The 23,587-nt window shown below is 28.3% G+C and overlaps 1 protein-coding gene and 1 long non-coding RNA gene across 3 annotated transcripts; one reads left to right on the top strand and one right to left on the bottom strand.

Annotated features, from left to right (window-relative positions):
* Nucleotides 1-2,324: 2,324 nt before the first annotated feature.
* On the top strand, nt 2,325-8,918 carry LOC112941382 (uncharacterized). The gene is made up of 2 exons (XR_003246595.2): nt 2,325-2,584; nt 3,507-8,918. It is a non-coding gene; the product is annotated as an uncharacterized lncRNA (long non-coding RNA).
* Nucleotides 8,645-13,525, bottom strand: LOC101245940 (low affinity sulfate transporter 3). 2 transcript variants are annotated; one of them, XM_004237833.5, is made up of 12 exons: nt 12,116-13,525; nt 11,951-11,999; nt 11,669-11,876; nt 11,417-11,594; nt 11,246-11,311; nt 10,939-11,169; nt 10,736-10,862; nt 10,359-10,645; nt 9,536-9,729; nt 9,366-9,442; nt 9,157-9,233; nt 8,645-8,939 (listed from the first exon to the last, which is right to left on the bottom strand). In XM_004237833.5, the coding sequence occupies exons 1-12, from the start codon at nt 12,422-12,424 to the stop codon at nt 8,781-8,783; spliced, it is 1,962 nt and encodes a 653-aa protein (XP_004237881.1). In that variant the 5' UTR covers nt 12,425-13,525; the 3' UTR covers nt 8,645-8,780. The 2 variants fall into 2 exon arrangements, with proteins under 2 accessions (XP_004237881.1, XP_010320152.1); XM_010321850.4 differs by lacking the exon at nt 11,246-11,311.
* Nucleotides 13,526-23,587: the final 10,062 nt, after the last annotated feature.

The following is a 23,587-nucleotide window of genomic DNA, read 5'->3' on the forward strand; positions in this document are numbered from 1 at the left end:
TCATTAACCTGTGCCTATCAAAATAAGAAAATTTATATTAATAAAATAAAAAATTTATATATTGACAAGCAAAATAAAAAAATTTAAAAATTAAGAAATGACATATATATATATATATATATATATATATATATATATATATACCTGAGGAAATGACTCAACAGGATACATTGGCATGCTACCACGTGGATGGTTGACTTGCACCTATTATTTTATATATTAAAAAAAATAAAAAAAAATCATATTATGATATTAAAATTTCTTGTAAAATAAAATTTAAGAAAATAAAAAATAATTTAGATATATACTCCAGTAGGAAAAGCTGTTCCATTAGCAAATGTGGGTATACCACCATGCAGATGATTCACCTGCGCCTATTAATTTATATTAAAAAAATTCATATAATGATAACTTAAAGATGAAAATATTAAAAATAATTTAGAGACTTAGATATATACTTCATTAGGAAAAGTTGGTCCATTAGCAAATGTTGGTATACCACCATGCAGATAATTCACCTGCGCCTATTAGTTTATATTAAAATTAAAAAAGAAAGATTCATATTTTATGATAATTTAAAAATAAAAATATTAAAAATAATTTTAGAGATTTAGATATATACTCCAGTAGGAAAAGTTGTTCCATTAGCAAATGTTGGTAGACCACCATGCAGATGATTCACCTGTGCCTGTTAATTTATATTAAAAATGAGAAAATTTTTGTTTTTTTCTATTTTTCGTAAGATGTTTGTTTTTTTCCAAAGCTAACATGATTTTTCATTCATTGTAATGATGATTCTCAATCTTTCCTTTCAGTTTAAATCCTATTCCATTTTGTCATATGACATTTTTTAAATTGAATTTGGAATAAAGTTGCTAGATTTTATCTTCGGCTAATGAATTTTAATTTTGGTGTCTTCATATAATTTTTTTAAATTTGAGTTTGTTGGTGGTGTTCAAATTTATTTTTGTTTGGGAAACCCAATAGTTTAAAGCTTAAAAAAAAGAGAGAAAATGTTGGAACTAGGTTGATATTGCTCGTGGAGGGTGAGTGATGTACTAATTTTAATTTGCGGCTGTAAATACATGATATAGTTACGAGTTTATCATTTATAATTATGACATTTTACTCTTAGCTATAGGCCTTTTCACTTAGCTTTGTTAGGATTTTATTACATAATTTATTTGTTCAAAATCTCATACTATTCTTCATTACAATTGAAGTTAACTTACTTTTTGTTGAGTACTTGACAACAGTTTTCTCTGTCTCAGTCTTTTGTCAATAAGACTTACTTTTTGACAGTATGAAACAATTTTTCTCGGACCCTTCAAAAATGTTGTATATTTTAAGGATCCAACACACACATGTCAACATTTTTGGAGAGTCCGAGCAACTTAGATATGAAATGGAACTACTGATATTAGATTAAAGACAAACTATTCTATTATATGATAATGCAATATTTGTCTAAGTAAATTGTTTACTCCCTATAGCCTCATTTCCTTTTTAATCTAACTCATGCTCTGTCTGTTATACTAAATTGTTGATTATGGATTCTTTTATACATGTTAGATCCTCTGCTAGAACTTGATATAAACGTTTTATCAGGTCCATCTGGGACAAAAATGTTTTCTTGGAAACTATAATAATCCCTACGGTACAAGGAACAATCAACCTTTTAACTTATGTTGATTGGAATTTCATGTTATTTTCGTACTGAGTTTTTATTTGTTAATTTTTCTTGTTTCACTATTGAAGCTTAAAACTGACTCTGATTAATAGCTTGATTGAGAACAGAGCTAAACAATTACTACCTGATTATACCAAAATAGTGAAGTTTTAAAAAATGCAAGAAGCATGATTAGACAATCGAAATTACCTAGCAACGGGTAAGGTGAGGTACACTTGAACAAAAAGGGTGTCAATTTGATTTAGTTATATGAGAGAATGAGCAGATTAGCATAATATTTTAATTTGTCTTTTCTGCATCTGATTAATGTTTGTGGCACTATAAGATTCATAATCCAAGCATATTTGAGTACATTTTCACAAGTAGGGCATGTATGTTGTTACGTAAGATCTGCCACAAGAAAAGAACAACGAATAGAGTAACTCTCTCTCTCGGTGTATGTTATGTCAAGTAAGATGCGTTGTATGCTAAAGATGATTGTGTGTGTGAACATGCTTTAATTGTGTGAGTAAGATGCGTAGTATATCAGTTTCATGCTTTAATTGTGTGAGTAAGATGCGTAGTATATCAGTTTCATGCTTTAATTGTGTGAGTAAGATGCGTAGTATATCAGTTTCATGCTTTAATTATGTTCGTTTGTGAACATCATTGGATCTGGATGAAAGACTGCCATATGAAGCAAACTTATCTTTATAGAGATGTATAATTCCTTTAGCAAATAACAATTTCAAACTATACCCCCTACCTCATAGTTAATATTTTCAATTTATTTCTATCTCCATGACAGATGTCGATTTGAAGTTACCATTCACGATGATACTCATTTGGCGACAATAACAATTTCAGACAAAATTGGAGATGATATTTTAATAATTAATGTGTTCAAACCTAAAGGTGAACTTATTAATTTATGTGTTAGATCCATTTTTTCGTAACAGTGAATTCAACCTCTCAAAATTTTAAATATCTTATTTGAAATAATAAGAATCTGAATACTTTAGGTAATCCAAAGTGTGTATCTTTTGCTCATAAACACCAAAAAACCGCATATTTGGGTTGGAGAGAGTATCATTTTTGTTAATTTTTACTCGTTTAGACTTAGGTATCACAAATGAGTTTGAGAAAATAGCCAAATCCCCCCCCCCCTGCACACACACACCTCCACCTCCAAATCTATTAGCTAATTCTCAACTAAGCATTTATATTTAGTGAAAAATATTTATATACCCCTTAAAATGTCACCCTAATTTGTATTATGTAGTGATCTGCACACGCCCTTGCCACCTAATATATTACTCTTTCCGTCTTATTTTATATGTCAATCCTTTCTATAAATAGATAGATCACAATACTTGTCATTTATAAAATTTATGCATAAATTATCATATTTTGCCTATTATATTCTTGATAGATTAGTTAATAAAGCTTGAAAATGTATTCACCATTTTTTATAAAGTTAATTTGAGAAAACATTAAATAAGGATAGAAGGGTAAAATTATATTATTTGGAACAATTGTCAATGGCTTGATGCTCACAATCTCAAAGTCACTTGATGTAATTCAATGTTCCTGAATCATTTTTTTATTTATCGGTGACTATTTCTTATACATATGACTTGAAGCTAACATAATTATTGATTCCTTGTTTGTCAAATGCTTTTAAGATGTGCTTAGACTCTTTAAATCTTGAATTTATAATTATTCTAGCATCAAATATTGCGAGAAATAAACTTGAGATTTACAACATTAGCATGGGAATTGCCCTGACTTGTTTGAACAAGCTGCTGGCAGCTTCCTTAATGTGCTCTATGCGCAGGCACATCTAGATTGATCAGGTTGGGATATTGTTGAATTGGGGTGAACAGACTGTCAAGAAAGGTGCCTGAAGGCTGAAATGATGAGAAGGGTTACGAATAAAAAAACTATGGCGTAGTAATTTCTATGTTCTATTAATTATTTTAGAATTGTATCTAGATCTCATGATCCATGATAAAGAGAGAACACTAAGACTTAATATCTGACCCTACCCAGTAAAAGTTTTCACTTGGAATATTATTTTAGAACTGGTAAGAAGAAAAAGTTAATTTAGTAGTGACCAAATCCTCCGAGTTCAGTAAATGTGAAGCTTTAGCCAAATTGTCCTCTCGTTTATGTAAGACATCATTTTTCTTCCCCATTTTACAGGAACACACTTGCAAAAGAAAAGATATTTGATATTATTTTTGAGTTCTAGAGATTTGTGTAATGTACAAAGCGGATGCTTTTGGTTTCTGACATATATGTAAAATATGATCGGCTTCTTTATTGCAATGATATTATACCACTTATAATTCACTAATGTGAAAATCAGATTTTTTATATAATGCACTAATTTTTCTGAAATAATGATTTTTTAATGTTGGGCCGTGCTTTGCACGACCATGCTCTATCTAGTAATAATATATATCTCAAATTTTAATAGATCTATGGTATAAAAGATAAAATTAAAAAAAGTAAAATCAAGATCTAGAGATTTACACACGCATGCAAATTAAGTCATAATGTTATTTTCCTTCTCAAATACTTAATTTGTTAAAATACTGAATTTAAATTATAGAAATTATTCAAATAGAGTTTTAGCAATATATAACTTGTGTTAAACAAAAAAATAAAAAGAAAAGAAGACTGAAAGTAATGTTGTAATCATAAAATTTTGACAAAAAATCATTAAAAAATAAAATAAAAAATATCTTCGCACAAAATAAAGAGTTACAAATTCAGACACTGTTCAATTACGCGAGATCTAATACTACACGTAAATTTGAACAAGAATGTATATAAAGAAAAAAATTTAATCATCCGTATTAAGAATTATAATTTCAGACATTGTTCAATTACGCAAAATCAAATACTACACGTAAATTCAAACAAAAGTCTATATAAAGAAAAAAATAAAAGAAGAAGATTTTAATTATCCGCACAAAGATGAACCGAATAAAAAAATTAAAATTAAAAGTTGAAGCATGGCTTGTATAAGTACAAGAAAGAAAATCTCTCCCTTTTTTATGGCTCTTACAAAAACATAAATGAGAAAATAAAAAGAAGAAAACAAATTTCTAGACCATATATGAAAAAGAGAGAATAGAGAAAATGAAGCAACCTTAGCTTAGTCTTGAGAAATGATGAAAAAATAAGGAGCAAATGTGTCTATTTATAGGCTATGAAATCTATGAATATGTCAATTAATCCACTAAAACACCCTTATAAAAATTATATTAGAAAGGTTAAAAGATTTATCTAATTTTAATTAACATAAATGATTTGAGCCTTCTTATTGTTAACGGTCAACTTCTTAAATATTTTTGGAAGACTTACAATATATAAACAAAAAACAAGTCAAACAAAAAGAATTATAATTCAAATACTAAATCTAAAAACTTTATTGATATATCTCAAAATAGGCAAAGAATTTTTAAAAGACAACTCAGCATAATATTTAAAATAAGGGAGAAAAATGCAATATATCAAAATCTAACATCGAAAGGTACGTGTTTATATTCCCTTGGATTTTAATATATGACGTTATTTTATAATTTATGAAAAACATGACGTCAATAATATAGACTCATGTACTATAAGCTCTCGTATTATCCTTGCTATTATTAATATTTTTTCTTTACTTCAAATTGGGTATAATCTTGAAAAATAATGGTTAATTAATTAACAATTAACTAATATGTCATTAGTAAAGAAAATTCCAATTAACACTAATGGCAATAATTCTTGAGTATCGATTTATGCCTTTCTCAATTCTTATTAAGTAGTTTTATCAAAGAACATCTTGTTATTTATTAGGATCAATTTCAAACTAAGTAAAAAGAATTTCATAACTTTAGCTTATTTTTATTTGCTTCTTTCTTTAAAATTAAGTCGCCATCTAATTTTTGAAAATCATTTTAAAGGCATTTGAGAACCTGATGTAAAGAGAGAGTAAGACAAGAGTACAAATAGTTTTTTTAAAAAAAAAGAATTAAACGCCTCAAAAAATTTATATATACACAATTATCGATATAGTTGAAATATAACTCGAAAGCAAACTATATTAAGACTGAAACTAGAAAGAGACTTAACCTAGCCCAAATATAATTTTAGATGTAAAGGGAAGTTGGTCTTTCAGCAAATATACAATATATTTAGAGAGAAAACATGCATAGAGATTGTTAATTTCAAAAATAACTTTAAATATGCATAATAGTGAATATTTTCTATTATATATTCCTAAAAAATAATTTTAATTATGCATAAATAGTAAATATTTTTCGCGGAAGGATTCGGATGAATCCGCTTAGTATATTCTGGCTCTGTCCCTGCATAGTTTATAGATGATCTTAAAAAGGAAATATGTCACTAAATGTCTAAACACACTTTGAAATAACATGCATGAAAAGTATTTTACTTGATATGGTACTTAAAAAATTATTCGAATCTAAATCATTATTTGAGATATTGATAGATACACATGAATATGTATATTTTGAAGAGTGACAAAGATTGCATCATGAAACAAGTTTAGCAAACATGATCTGAGTTTAACAAGGCCTACAACATGCATATGAGTTATGTGTGTACTTAGATATTCAACGCAAGCAAATAAAATTTACATCATCAAAAAGGGGAATAGATGAAAGATACAAGTTGCTCGACGTGTTTCTTACAGGCCGAATCCGACTTGGATAAGAGAACATCAACCATGCGAATTAGAAATTATAAAGCTGTGAAAGTATTGCTTTCGACAGGCAACCAGCATAAAAAGTTTTCTTTGAAAAGGAGTTCGCAGGCAAGATAGTTTTCTTAATCAAATAGGAAAAACCGACAAACTAAAAAGCCGAAGCAAAGAAGGAAGTATAATGACGTGAATGTGATTTCAAATCTGAAATGAAGTAGGAAGCATGATCAATTAAGGAAATTTTCTTATTTAATTAAGGAAATTGTGTAGAAAGTTTTTTACTATACAAGTCGCATTCATTCAATGAAGATTTCTACGTGAAGGATTTCGAGTTCAACTAGGTTTTGTTAAAGTCGAGTTCAACAAACAGTAAGGGTAGAAACGAAGTCCAAGTTGAGTTCAACAAGGATTTGTAGAGGCAAAGACAAAGTTGATTCAGACAAGAAGTTGAAGATGCGGCGAAGACAAGTTTGAGTAGAACTAGGAGTTCCACACAAAAAAGGAGTCCTAGATAAAGTAGGATTTCTAGTTGAAATAGGTTTCGGATTCAAGTCCAAATCTATAAATAGGGCGATAGTTTCGCTTGAGAAAAATTGTCCACTTACATAGAGAAGATCAAAACACGATCAAGAGTTTTGAGAGTTACTTGGGAGTGTTGCCAATTTGTAAGGAAAAAGTTATAAGATTGTAATTAAGAGTATTGGTTACAATCGAGTGTGTGTGTAAAATTTGTCTAACAAGTTTGAGAAACTTGACAGACGGTAGAAGACTTAAACCTGGGGTTTTTGTCTTGTGTAGCTAGGAATTAGAGTTTATAATTTCTTAGTTAGGAATTATAGTTTATAATTTCTCTAATAATTAGAGTTTATAATTCCTTAGATTACATAGGTTTATAATCTTGTGTCGAGACTTGGAGTTTAAAAAAAGTGAAGTTAAATCTTACAGAGGTGTAGATCGTGGTTTTTACCTTTATGAGTAGGGGTTTTCGCGATAAAATATTATGTTATTATTTTATTTGCCTCACAAGACGTAATTATTGTAATCTGAAAAAAATATATAAAATGTATTTGTTCCTTAAGCTAATTTGAAGGTCAGAATTCCAACGGATGTTTTTACTATTACGAGACATGTTTTACCATTATGTGCATGAGACATGATTAATGATTTAATAAGAAATTAAATGTCATTTATTATGTTTGAAAATGTTTTCATATGAGTACCTATTGTTTATATAAAGAAAAAAATATAAATAAAGTAGATCTTGTCGAATACGTCCAATTTGATGCACCTTAACTTTATTTCGTTATACGCTAGTAGGAAGATAAAACTAGCCTACAATTATCAATAGACTCACTGTTAATTATATTTGACTCATTTTCGAGAGTTCATAATTATTGTCTTATCACTCTAAATAGAAAGATACCCCAATTACATGATTTATTCCTAAATACCTCTCAAACAGAAGAGTTCAATATGACATATTTGCCAAATTTATAATTGAATTGCTAATTGATTTCTACTTATATTAAACAAATAAGATTAATTATTGCTACCATTTTTATAAGAGCATTTATTTCATGATATTTTCTTAGTATTATATATGTTAAGGTTTTTTTTTTCAAGATTTATGTTGAGTTCTAATGTAGAAAATTAATGAGAAATGAAAGGGAAGAAAAATTGATTTTCTCATATTGGTGGGAGAAAAGAACTTTTAAGTGATTAAATGCTTAAACATATAGAAATATTCCTCCATATCGCTGTCGTCGCTCGCTACTAACTTTAAACAATGATCGAGAGATTTATTGTTTTTTTGATAAAAAATTTTGTTCCAATATTTTTCCTCATGTGCAAATCCCACCAGACACATTTTTATTTTTTTTGTTATTTTTCAAGTTATTTCATGAACTTTCATCTCAAATCCTCGTTCCTAACATACAAAACAATTTAATATTAATTTTGAATACAAATGGAACATATTTCATAGCAAACTAAATATAATTATGAAGCGCAAATAACAAATCTATAACTACAGTGCACTAATATATGATAACTATCTTTGTTATTCCTAAAAATTCTTCTTCTTATATCTACTTAGATAGTTCATATGTAAACTTGGTAATATATAAAGAAATAATCCAGTAGTTTTCTCTTTTATGATTATCACAACCTCAACTTCTAATTAGTTAATTGTTGAAGATGTAACTAATGAAATATAATATGGCATTGGCAAAGCCATACTGAGGAAGAGATTCAAGGTAAAAAAAGACTCTTTTCATAAAATGATACTCTCATTACATACGTAACTCGATTTTGATTGATGATACATGCATCAATTTTCTCTCAATTGTATTTATAGAACTAACATGATTATATATCATAAACATTTCAACAATTGATAGTGCTAAGATCACCCATTTTGGCATTCAAACAGGCATCTACAGCATCTCCAACACTGAGGAAAATCCACCTATTTCCAAGTTCATCTACAAATTTTGCTACCTTCAACTTGTTCATTACTTCCCACCTTGGATTTGCTATAGCTAACTGCAAAAATAAAAAAAATTGAGTACAATATAACGAATTATAATTTATGTGACTCATGATCTATAACAAGTCATAGGCATCTGTATGACTATAAATCATCTCATCCTGATTAAAACTATAAATAAAAAATTATGAGATTCATTTTAGATGGACTAAAAAAAATTATGTTGAACATTTATTGACATTTTTTTGGTCACATTATTAGAGAGAAACTAACTTGTATGCCTTGTGATACCAATTCTCTGTTCAACTCCTCCAATGCAACAATTCCTGATGTATCAATGCTCATTACACCTGAAATAACAATTCATCAATGTAAAATTTTGGCCTATTTATAGTATCGCGATTTCTAGAATTTAGCGCGACTTTTCTAATATATTTTTGATTATTTTTGTAGTTGTCCAAACAGATATTAAAGAACCTTACTTGACATATCTAGCACTAAGATACGAAGTTTTCCCTTGGACTGCTCTTCACTTCTATTTGTCACTATGCTCAATATCCTAATTGGAAAAATTAAAATAAAAGAAAAAAGGAAATTATAAACAATTATTTAATAAATTTCATATTCCTCTATGTAAAATTTAAAAATGTACCTTCCTCTTATGAAATTAGCATTTGCAAAGCATAGTGAAGCATTGTTCACTCTAATAACCAAAACTCCTTGAGTTTCAGTAGCCACTGGAAATTGAGTTATGTCACAAAAAGTGTCTGTTCCAGGTAGTCTACCTTGTAGTTCTACACTTGGTCTAATGGTACCAAGTATTATTTTACCAAATGAAATTCCAACCTGCAATTAAGTATTAGTCGCGGTTATTAAAGTGATGAAAATTAAGTAACAAATATTAATCAAACACGTACACTGATTTGTTTTGTGCATGCAAGTTGATCTGAACACTATTATTATTATTATAAGAGGTTAAATTTGAGATATTTATATGTGGAATCAGATGAATAGTACACTGTACCTTATCCATAAAGCATAGACAACAAGTTGTTGTTTTGTGAACAAATGGTTACTAAAAGTTGAAAAAAGAACATGACAGATGATCAAAGAGTGGAAATGAGTCAATTATTTTTGGAACAAAAGAAAAAGCATCATAACCTACTCTCCATGCATTAATGTTTACTAGTACTAGTAAAAGAATCCAACAAATGGAACCCACAAATGACGTCTTTTTAATTATTTGATATTTCACATCAACATTAAATTCCCAATTTTTTTTTGTCTTTTATATAAAATTCATATAATTAGCCAATAAATTCTACTCTGGAATTGAATTTGAGATCTCTAGTACTTAGTAGTTAACACCAAAGGCCGGGGACAATGTTGAAGTTCAGATATGTTTTCACGTGAATTCAGTAGCTAAGTTCACAATTTTTGTATATAAATATATAAAATAGAGACAATATAGTTACCGCTATTATAAGACCGATTTCGACGGAGCCAAAGAGTACTCCCAAGAAAGCAGCAATGCAAATGATGAAATCTGTCTTGTCAACTTTCCAAATGTGAAATGCTTCAGTAATGTCAATTAATCCTGGTAAAGCTGATATGATAATTGATGCTAGTATTGCCAATGGAGTATAGTATAATAGCTTTGTCAACAACTCTAATGATATCAGAACTGTTATTGCCATAACTATGTTTGACACAACAGTTTCACATCCTGCACTGTAGTTCACTGCTGTTCTCGAAAATGAACCTACAACGATTCGCATGACATATTGAAGTATATGACCATCACATTTAAAAAAAAAATTAAAAAAAAGTTTACTTTAGTTTGAAAGTTTACCAGTTGCTGTGTAGCAAGAAGTTAAAGATCCCACAAGGTTCATACATCCAATTGCTACCATTTCTTTGTTACCATCAAGATGATAGCCTCTGATTGAAGCGAAAGATCGACCAACAGCAATCGCCTCCTGAGATATAACATGTTGGAATAAGGATCTTTGTTTTTTACATGAAATTGATAGGACAAAGGGTAGAGAGACAGACAGTGAGAGCGACGATAGCACAAGTAAGTCCAATTTTCGCAATTTCTCCAATGTGTGGACTGTTGAACTGTAATTGATGAACTGAACTTGGATTGACACCCCCTTTGAAGTGTTTTACAATATTAACTCCGTGTTGATCAGCTTTTGTTAGATAAACTATCAAAGTAGATAGTACAACTGATAAAAGAGGAGCCATTGCTGGTAGCCAGAACAGTTTCTTGTTCCTTTTCCCCTGTAATTTTTTCCAAGAGATTAATAAAACAATTACACCATATGATAAAGAGAAACAAAAAAAAGATTATACTTACAATGAACCTTGTCATTAGGATGAAGAAGAGGAAAGAAACGCCAAGTACAAAATTCAATGGAAACCACTACAAATGCAAAGGAAATTTTCGTTTGATTTCTCAGATGGTCACTCGACTCTACTAACCGAGTGAGGAGAAAATAATTTTTTTCTAAAAAAAGTAAAGGCTTACTGGCTCATTATGAAGTGATTTATAAACAGCTTCCAATACAGACACCACATCCGTCTTGGTAGTAAAATGGTTGATTCCTAGCAAACCCTTTAATTGTTGAAGACCTATAACAATGGCTGCACCTCCCATGAATCCAACTATAGCAGGATGTGATAAAAAATCCACTAGAAATCCCAACCTGATAATCGCGAAAAATTAACAGCAATTTTCCAGGAAATGCAGAGTCGCGAAAAAAAACAGAGTATAGACTACCTGAATAGTCCAAAAACAGCCTGAAATGCACCAGTGAAGAATGTGGCAGTGAAAACAAGATTCCTGTAAGCGATTGGATCGACAGCAGGGTCTATAATCTTGGAAATCAGTGCAGAAATAAGAAGTGACACTACAGCAACAGGGCCAATAGCAATCTCTCGCGAACTTCCCATCACAGCATATATAAGTGGTGGAACAACACTAGCGTCTACAACAATAAGAAAAATATCATAAACTATATCTACAAGAATCGAACCAAACTCTGTATTTTTTTCAACTTACATAAGCCATATTGAGGATCAAGTTTCGCAAGATTAGCATATCCAATACTCTGCATAAAGATATAACATTCCAATTACAGTTAGGAACCTATATTACTCGTGTAAAGGTTTGAACGACCTTTACACGACTAATAAAAAACGATTCTTTTCTTTTTATTATTATTACCTGTGGTATGCAGAGACTAGCAAGAGTTAAGCCAGCCATTATGTCATGCTTAAACATTGTACATTTATAATTTCTTCCCCAGCTAAGGATTGGAAACAATCCTTTCAAGAATGAAAAGAAAACACCATTTGTTGATCGTTTTGTGGTTCTGTCAACATTTTTTTTAACAGAATTAATGAGTTGATGGAAAAAATTTGGAGGATTAGGAGAAGCAAGGAGCCATTGAGTTCTCTGATTCCTTGCAGTATCAGTAGCTGCATCAAGCTGCTGTAGCTCAATGCTGAAACTCTCATTGGCTAGTGTACCCATTCTGTTTTTTTGTTTGTTTGTTTGTGTGTTAACTGGAGCTCAACTTCTCTTGTTCTCATAATCAAGATGAGGTATAAATACTACTCCCTATGTAATTTGTTTTTATCGGGAGCCGCCTCAAGTATATTAGTGGCTTAAGGTAAAAATAAAAATAAAAAGACTTAAACTTGAATTGTTAATAACTTTTATATAATTGATTTCTTCTGGTTTCAATTGATGATATAACCATTCTTATTTTAAATTATTTTTTATGAGATACAGTACTCCAAATATGTCAACTTTCTTCTAATAATTTCTATATTATCATGAAAAAATTTTCCTTTTTTACAAATAGTATTCAATATTTGTTAAAAATTAGTAACTTATAACCTATTATTATTAAAAATAAAGCCTCTTAAATTTGGAGGCTTAAATCACATGTCTTTTTTTAACACCGTCAAATCACCCCTGTCATTCCCTAGGAACTTTTTGTTTTTGTTTTTCTCTCAATGACTTGAATCTGCAATCTTAAAATGGGAGGGGGAGGGTGTGATGTTCAGCTTCTCTCTCACTACCTTAGTGACTCGAACCCAATCGTAAAATGGGAGGTGGAAGGTGTGATGGTCGACTCACTCTCTCAACATATTGGTAACTCGAATGGCAATCTTAAAATAGGAGGTGGAGGGTGTGACGATAACTCTTTCTTGTTGACTCTCTCACTAATGTTTGATTTAAAATTTAAGAAAATAAAGAAGATTTGTATTTTGTCGCCTTAAATCAATTATATGTGTTTACTTGCTTCATCTCATTTTATATGAGTTAGTTTGACTCGATACAAAGTTTAAGAAATAATTTTTTTAAAATTAGTGGTCTAAAATAGGAGATAGATATTTGTATAGTTGTAAATCATTGCATAAAATCAAATTGTTACTTAATATAAAAATATGTTATTTTTCATGTAATCGACTAAAAAGAAAAATAAGTCATATAAAATAGGACAAAGAAAACACTAATTAATATCAAAATATTTTTAAATCTCCTAATTTTAACTTTGTCATATAAAAGGTTAAAATTCAGGAATTGTCATAAAGAAACGAGAGTTTTCTTATGAACAACTAAAAATAAAAATAACACAAGTATATAAATATATATATATATATAATAAAAAAATATTTTTTATTTTATTTTAAAATAATTCAAATTTCTATGAATTATTTCAAATCACAATATATTATTCTTAAAACAAAATATTTTTTTCAAAAGAGATGGAGCACCTACTAGTTAAAAGTTGGGTTCGGCGCATAAGAAGAAAAAAATCAATAGTTTTTTAGTCGGATTTAATTTTGGTTTTAACTTATAATTAATTTGATTTTTAATTATACAAAAAAAAAAAAAAAACTAACAAAATTGAACCAAGCCAACTATATAAACACCATTTTACAATCATAATAATTGCTTGCACTCTTATTCGTGATATAGTCGTTTGCCGTTACATTAGAGTAATCCAACTCTTTGACTTTATTTTCTAAATTAATTTAAAGTATTTATTTTGATAATCCAACTGTTTGACTTTATTTTCTAAACTAATTTGTATATATTTTGATAATTCAACTCTTTGAATCTATTTTCTAGTTTAATTTGTAGTCTTTATTTTGATAATCCAACTGTTTGACTTTGACTTTACTTTATTGTTGATTTGTGGTCTTTGTTTTAATAGTTTGAAAAATCTATTGCATGTCTAAAATGACTTACATTTGACATCTTTAAATTATTTATCGTTATGTAATTCAATTATCTTTAAAAGAACTGGTAAATCATATCTCTTTAATTTGTTGCATAACAAAATTATTGTAAAATATATTTTTAAGTTTCTTGAAAATGAGTAAATTCTTGGATAATGTATATACACTTCTTCGATGAAACTATATTTATAATTTGTTATCTATACATTTTTTCCTTTTTTTTTAGGAACTAACTCATTTAATAGTGTTACACTCGTGTTATAATCGAATATAATCAATATCTAACATGTTAAGAAGTATTTTATAATATATTTTAATTTTAAATTTTTAAAAATTGACAAAACAATTAAATTAACCAAAAACAATTTTGACAAAAGTCAAAGCTATAAAAATTTCTAAATTGATTTAATTTGATTTCAACACTAATTTGAAAATCAATTAACTAGGTAATTTCAATTTTAGAGGAAATTAATCTAAATTGAACCATGAATAATCACTAGAGTCTTTTATTGTCCAATAATTGAAGTTTCTTAATGTATGAAAGTGTCGTGGATTGAGATAACATTAGCATCATGCAGAAGCTAATAATTACAAAACTTAAATGATGATAATTATATAAAAAAATAAATAAATAAATATATATATATATATATATATATATATATATATATATATATAAAATAATGTTATTTGAAAGTTTGTAATAGCAAACATATATTTATAATGGAACATGCATGAAATATGTGATTTTCTCTTTTAACAATGCGGCGTCTTAAAATATTCTGAAATCTTATTTAAGAAGTAATTTGCTTATTCGATAAAATAGTACAAAAATTACTGAAGAAATTCTAATAATTTTTATAACTCGTGAGTTTTCATATTTATTAAAAAACAATACAAGTTAAAAAATTTATTTTGCATATTTAAATAAAACTTCAATTTCACTTTCATATTAATCAAATCTTATATCATAATTTATATCACATATCCAAAGCCCCACTTTTACTATAGTTGGGCACCCATTACTTTGGAATACTGAATTCATAATTCATTATTATGTCACTATGTATGCTAGTAATTTTAGACAATATACATGTCCCACATGAATTGCAGAAAGATTCTCAAGGTGGTCTATCTATCTATAACAATAATGGGTATAGGCTATTTTTTCTCTTTTAATTTATGAATTTGATGCTCAAAGCTTTTTCACATAATATCAAGTCAAACTTTTTTCCTAAAATCAACTATTGATAAGTCAATTTTGATCACTGACAATGAATGTGGTGTAACAGATGAGGTTGTTCTTTCTTTAATTAGAGACCTTAAGTTTGAGCATTGAAAAGATTTTTAGAACTTAGAAAGCGCTTCCCCTGAATAAGACCCTACGACACGAATATGAATAGTTCGACTCCAATATGTATACCAAATGTACAAAACAAAACAAGAAAATATCAACTTCGTATACCGTCTTCCATTAGTAATTCTTTAATTTATGGACTTCAAGGAACACTTGATAGCCCTATTGAGTCTAGGTACTTTCTTTGTTCTAATCCATTATTCAATTTGTGGAGCTTGCATTTTATTTTATTTTTCTTTAGGACAATTCCTTAACATGTTGAGCCACCAGTACTTTAGTCTTTCTGGATCACACACCAAACAAAAACACAAAACAGGGAGGGAAAAGGACTTCTTTGTCCATGACAATTCTAACCGGAGTGAGTTCATGTTGAAAATCATACTCTTTTTATTTTAATTTATTTGTTTGGTTTTAAATTGACGGTATCAAAACACTCTTAATTTTGTGGTCGCTAATATGCTAAGTAAAAAATTGTAATAAAAGCATTGACAAAAAAAAAAGATGCACTTTTCTTGTTTTACATTTTTATTCACTATAACAAAAATAGCTTTTAGCGACATTAAATATTGACACCAATAAAGAGTGTTAAAGTCTTTACCGACATTAGTTAAGTACCGTTAATACCACTGTCGCTTAAGGCTTTAGAGACATATACAAAGAGTGACAATTGCCGCTAAAAATACATAGTTAGCGGCAATTAAGAATTAAATGTCGATAATGGTCATTTTTATCGTATTGATTCTAGAATAAAATATCCTTGAATTAATATTTCACCCTCAGATAAAGATACCTTATCTCAGTCATAACTATCAAGCTTTAGATAAGTTATCCCACACTTAACAACTAAACAAATAATTGAGGCAGTGGCATAGCTAGCCTGCAGCCACCCTAGGATATCTGATTAAACACTTTTCGTTGAAAAATTATGTTTTATTATATATGTTAAATTCTATGTTTAAAAATTATATATACCTTTTCAAGATGATTAAATATAATTTTCTCAAGTATAACCACGCCGTTTCTATGAACGTGAGACTCTAAATGGGCCTCCATCCTCTGATTCTGTTAGTGTATATAATATCTACAGTTTAGAACTAATAATTTGACAAAGAACATATATTTATCCCACACAATATTTATGGGGCAGGTCCAAGAATATTCTAGCTTGACAATAACATGCATAGCTTCAGTTATGGCTGACCTTTCTGTCCCACATATTAAACTAGTGTTTGTTCCAAACTTTGCAAAACCCTAATTATATGTGGCAATGGGCGAAGATACACTCATGTCATGTGTCTAATCAGATATCTTTGTTGAAAAATTATATTATATATATAAGTAAAATGATAATAATATATTTTGCACATGTTTAATCGAATATTTTTGTTGAAAAATTATATTGTATATATAAGTAAAATAATAATAACATATTTTGCACATTTTTAATGCAGTAATATGATGTAATTTAAATGTTCCAGACGTCTTGAAAGAACAAAGACAAATTTAAAATCTCACTGACAGTTCTATTTTTTCACTTTTTAAAAAGTGTATGCTCACTTTAGCAACCGGATACTTCCATGAAATTTCTGTTCAGCCACTAAATTTATTTATTTATTTTGTGGAATAGTATGCTTTTAAAGAACATTAATTTTATTTTTGGAAATCTCTATAACTCAACTTCTCTAAATCTTGCAAAACCTAATTAAAGCTCTTCAATATTCATGATTAGAATAATGAATTTTAGAAAATGTTCACAGGAAAATAAATGTTACCTACTTTTTGCTAAAAGTATAGCATGAATTGTACAAGTTATTTTTATTTTTGATAACCAAATTAAAAGAAGATTGGCAAGCTCACTTATGGAAAAATAACAAATTTTACCCTTGAAATTAATTAATAGCCTATTTTTAAAAACTTATAACCTTTCAAATTAGCATATATCGACAAGTGCTTTTATTTTTGTTATAAGTAGTTACAAAAAGTAACAATTTGAGTTTGTTAATCAAGTTGAAAAATAAGTAACAATGTTAGATCATCATCAATATATGTTTGGCCAAGGTTTTAAAAAACAGTTTTACCAATGTGGAAAAATTTACTTTTTAAAGTTTTGAAAAAAAAAAGATTTTTGTGCTTCTATTCAAAAATATCTTTTTTTTCCTAATTATTTTGGCCAAAACACCTGCATTTTCTTTTTACAATTTTTACGAAGGGCTTTCATCTTTTGTTTTTTGACGACTCATCGCCTAAAACATCAACTTTCTGAAATTAGGCTTCGATAAGTATATCAGACTTGTTTTGGAGAGAGGAGAGAAAAAACAAACTTAACTTTGCATTAGAGGTGACAAATTAAACTCAATTTTTTTAACCCAGTTAAGTTTAGGTTGGTTATTGACCCGCTAATTCATTAGCCTAATCCATTTCAACCCATTAAAAATTGAATTGATATATAATCGTATCGGCTCATAACAAATCTTGTCAAAATATTTTTAAAAAATCTTCTTCCTTTTTTCAATTTAATATGTTGTATATAGCCATAATAAAGAAACAAATAATTTTATTAGGTACTAAAATAGTTTAAAAGAACAAATAAAATAATTAAGCCTGGTAAAAATTAGGTTAAGTTAAGTCTTGACCTGTTAAATTACCGGTTACCTATCTCATTTTGATCCAACCAAATTCGAGTTGGGTCTTGACTCAATATTTATACCCTATAGATGAAATAAGTTGTCCTTCGTATATATAGTGGAATAACTTTATCTCGAGATTAATCTTGTTCCTAACGAAATGACCCCTACCCAAGCAAATTTCAATTCCAACCGTCCACATATTATTATCCATGCATGTGGTGCAAGACAATCTTCTTTTGAATGAATGAATTGTTTCTCCAAATGAGGCTATCGTTGTAATGAACTTGGATGATGAAACAAATAAAGTGAAATCTGAAATGTATATCTAACACATATATATAAGTGAATATACTTTAATTTAAGTTACGTATGATATTGTTACTGTTATATTGGTTATTTGGTCCCCCCCATTCAATTATTGTCATGATAGAAGTACACCATATATATGTAAGTCTTTTCATTTTTGGTCATTTTGTCTGCATTTTCTGTGCCTGTGCTTTTCAATTTCTTAGAAATGGATTGATCACTTTACATAGTGCTCTTATAAAGCTATAGATATATACATTAGATTCTCTCTATGGTGGCTACTTAACCACCCATAATATTGCTTCTGCCTGCTTCCATGTGCACCCCCCTTACATTTTGTGGTCCATGTTGTATAGTGATAATGTGATATTCTGATAAAAGTATTGAAAACACCCATTAGTTAGACGTGAATTATTAGTTTCATTCTTGAATAATTAATAGCTTTGAAAATATTTATTTACTTGACTAAATAAACTTAAATACGACTCACATCTGTCACATGACATAACAAGTGGTCTCAAATTCTTGTAAGAGTGTGAGGTTCTAAAAAAAATGTCGACTGAAGTGTTGAAAGCACCCTTAAATTTTTCAAGAATTTAGGGGTGTCACTACAACAAAAACAATTTTTAGCGGCAATAAATAGACACATTAATAAAGACTGCTAAAGTCTTTGCCGGCATTTGTTAAGTGTCATAAGATTCAGCGTCGCTAAAGGTTTTAAGAACATATACACAGAATGCTAACTGGAGTAAAAAAGATATATATTTAGCGGCAATTAAGCTATTAACGTTAATTAATCATCGCTAAAAATAGTTTTTTGATGTAGTGTGTATTTCACTCATGAGGCGAGATCCGAGGTGTATTTAAGTTCAGTTAATTGAGTAGAGGATGTTATTAGGCTGTCAATAGTTTGAGATTGAAATAAATTTAAAAGTATTTTCAATACTTTCATTTTTAAGATACATATTTGGTTGTACACACTACAATAAAAATAACTTTTAGCGGTAATAAATATTGACATTAATAAATAGTGCTAAAATTTTTACCGACATTAATTAAGTGTCATTCGAACCACTATCGCTAAAGACTTTAGGGACATAAACAAAGAATGTTAATTGTCCCTAAAAATATATATTTAACGACAACTAAGAATTAATTATCGCTGCTCGCTAAAAATCATTTTTGATGTAGTGAGACAAAAATAATTACAACCACTAGCTAACTAATAATATACCTATTATTTTAGTGGTCAAGTATATACAACCTAAAAAATCCATTAAGATTATATATGGTTAGGCTTGTCAACAATAGTGTAACGCACTACTCTCTGGCATTATATTGTCGCATCACAAAACCCTTTCTTTTCCATGGGATTTGGATTGTTTTCTTCTAAATGTTTCAAATTTTTATTGAAAATACTTTTTTAATCATGTGGATAATAATTGTGTTTATTATCTAGAAACATTGAAACTAAAATTGTAATCAAGATAATGCATTTTTACTTTATTGAATTGAATTAGTTTGGTTCAATATTTTAAAAATGAAGAATCAAATAGAAAAATCAAATGTCTATGCTAATTAGGGAAAAAGATCTGATATACTCCTCAACTTTGTCATTTGGAGCTGATATACCCTTTGTTATGAAAGTGGCTCATATATACCCCTACTTATAAACAAATGGTTCACATATACCCTTTCACTCTAACGGAAATGAAAAAAAAGATAATTTTAATCTAACTTTTTATTATTTTTTTCTACAATATATAATCCCATATGAGTAAATTTAACCCTCGTCAAACATATTTTTTTGTTTCAATTGACTAATTTAAAATTATTATTGATAATCAAATTTATTTATGTTTCACTAATATTCTTGTAAAACTTATCGTAAATGACCTAATTTTTTTCTTCGAATACAAAAATCAAATTACAATATAAACAAAAAAATAGTTTAATTTTTTTTTCTTTAAACAAAAGAATGAAAGGAAAAAACAAAATAAGCATAAGAAACTCAAATAATTATAATAAAAGAAGTCAAAAAATAATTTATGTATTAAAAAATTAAAATATACCTTGAACTTTGATAGAAGAATCATATATATCCCTAGATAATTTTAAAAAAAAAATTAAAACTGATAAATATAAATTTAAAACTAATTTTTTTAACTTCCGTTAAATGGAGGGGTATATGTGAGCCATTTTGTAACCGCAGGGGTATATGTGAGCCGTTTGTATAACGGTAAGGTCATATATTAGCCACTTTCATAACGAGAGATATATCCGCTCCAAATAACAAAATTGAAGGATATATCAGACCCTTTTCCCTTTTTTTTATTATGAAGAAAACAAGCCAAAATGTCATACTGCACTGGTTTAGGCCTTTGTTATTCTAAATTTCCGTCCTAATTAAGAGTAACATGTTTTATCTCTGTTGTCACTTCTCTATTTTTAGATTGAATTCAAAAGGAAAATAAAAATTGTCTAAACATTTATTATTATTTTTTTGTATTTTTAGGGAAATATTTCAGTTAGTTTAGAATAATTGGGTCTTTTTTATTTCTTCAAGAAAGAGTATATATGTAGGGCATAAACCTAACCGCAGTAACATAATAGGAAAATTCTCATGCCTAAATATGTTGGGGGGAAATAGAACAAACAAACTATTCAAATTAGATTATAAATTTTATTTTTAAAATTTATGGATTTCGAATCGAACATCAGATTTAGTACTATCAAAAAAAAAAAACTCTTTATTCGTATTGTATGTATATAATACTAATACGTTCGATTTTCAAAGGTCCAACAGATTAGTATCCTAGGGCCCTATTCATTATAGTATTGAATTCAATATAAAGTTACCTGTTACGTATATAACAAGGATGGCAGAGTGAATTTATTCTTTGTTTATCGTACAAAGTTTTCTATTTTTAAGGACTTAACTATTAGGTAAATTGATTTTGTTAATTGTTATGTCCTGCCTTATAGATTCAAAAAGTCGAAATCGAGAATCTAATAACCCAATCCGAGCTTATCATAGATCGGATTTTGATTGCAATTTCTTCAATCCAAAAATTAAAATTTTATATCATGTAATTCGAATGGTCAATTATAATGTTTGAGTATTAGATACCGTTATCTATTGGGGCATCCACTAAAAGTCATAATAATTGAATTTTTCATATCATTGTACATCGTAGAATATAATCATTTCCAAATTCGAAAAGAAAATTTACGTGATCAATTTGAGTTAGCATATTATACGTATCATCCCACTAACATTATCGATTAGAAGACATATATAGTATATATTATGCTTGTGATATAGCTAGTAATTATTGAGATTGTTCCAAATAATGCTCAAACTATTTGTGCACAGTATTAGTACATGTGTATATTTCAATCTTGTGATCACTCGATATGTGCATGGCAAAAATTCTCTTAGTGCTCATATTCAAATTCCATGAATTGACTTATGTATATATTTATGTAGGACTTCATGGACTAAAAAATAAAGTCCCTAAGTCAACAACACACAACATTAATAGAAGTGCATTATATTTATACTATTTTCATTTGATTTCACAGAAAAAATTTGGTTCATTTCCATCATCTATTGTTGATTCTAACAAATACGAGAAAAATTAAAAATTTAGCATCCTTCAATTGTATGTAAGCTTGGAACTAAGAGTTACAAATGTAAAATAATAGAAAGTTTGGTGCACAAGAATTTAGTATATTGCTTAGTATTGCCAAAAATCTAATTTGTTACGAATGATTGATATATCAAGCTTCACTCATGTCCGGAAAAACTATTTATATACACTTCAACCTGTAACCCACGTTTTGTCCTCTCCTAGTTTAACTCCTTCAATCTCTCTTTATTTCACTCTCATAATCTAATCAGTTACATTCTTCATTTTAATTTGAATTTCAAATTATTTCTTTCTCTCTCTAGTCAATCAATATCAAATCACTGAATTTGTAGTTTTCATCTTTTCCTCTCTATTGTTCTTTGATTTTTTTCATTAAAAAATTCATTAATTTCTTGTTGATCCTAAATTGGCTGAAAGCATATCTAACGTTTTCATCAGCCATTAACAATAGTAAATCGTTGTTGTTTTTCATATTCAAAAGCGCTAGTATTTTCATATCCATTAGCAATAACGAATCAATATTGTTCTTCATCTTCTAAAGTGTAGGTTGATAAAAATCTCAAAAGGAGGGATCGAAAATTGGCTCCTACAATTTCTCGACCTTCTTTACATAACATTAGTTTTCCATCTTCTTTTGTTGATTTTTAAACTTGTTTATGTTAGTCAATCGAAAATGATAGATTAATGATAAAATTCATGTTTCATATTGTAATGTATCTATTTTTAAGATTAATTAATTGATACAATAAATTCTAATTTTGTTCATTATTTAAGTAGTTGTTATAATTATATGAAGTTGTCTAATATTATAATATCTTTAGTTGTGTATCAGTCACAAGATGTCATGTTATTAATACAAAAATAATATTTAATGGTGTATCGAGCAAAATTTATATTATTCAGTGTGTATACGATACATTAACATCATGTTAAATGGTGTATCAATCAGAATTTGTACTAGTTTATGTGTAAGATACATTATATCTAGTTTTAGTAATTATCAAATACAAAATTGGCTAGTGATAAGCATAAACAAGTGATACAGCCTGTAAATATCATTATGATTTTATTTTGAGTTATAATGTATCTTCTGCATTTTAAAAGAAATTCGGATTCTTTATTCTACCCAGTGATTTTTTATCAGATTACCTTCATACACGATGTGCAACCCTATTATAAAAGTTCGGTACTGAAAGGGTTAAAGACAGAATACATTACTAAAAATGAGGATCCACAAAAGCGTAAGAGTCAATTCACAACACCATCTAAAGGGGTTACGATTAATGTTGAATATAGATTATCTACCACTTGTTAGACACCTTTTTAGAGTGTTATGATTATTAAGATATATTAAATCTAAATTTAGAGTGTTTGTTTTTATTGTTTTGGATATTTTTTTCTACTCAAGTTTTAGAGTGTTTCTTTAAGAAAAACTTATTTATTTTGACTTTAACTTTCAATATATTTAGTTGTTATTTACATTTTGTATTGTCTTATAT

This window comes from Solanum lycopersicum, chromosome 4, assembly GCF_036512215.1.
Source record: "Solanum lycopersicum chromosome 4, SLM_r2.1".
Lineage (NCBI taxonomy): Eukaryota > Viridiplantae > Streptophyta > Magnoliopsida > Solanales > Solanaceae > Solanum > Solanum lycopersicum.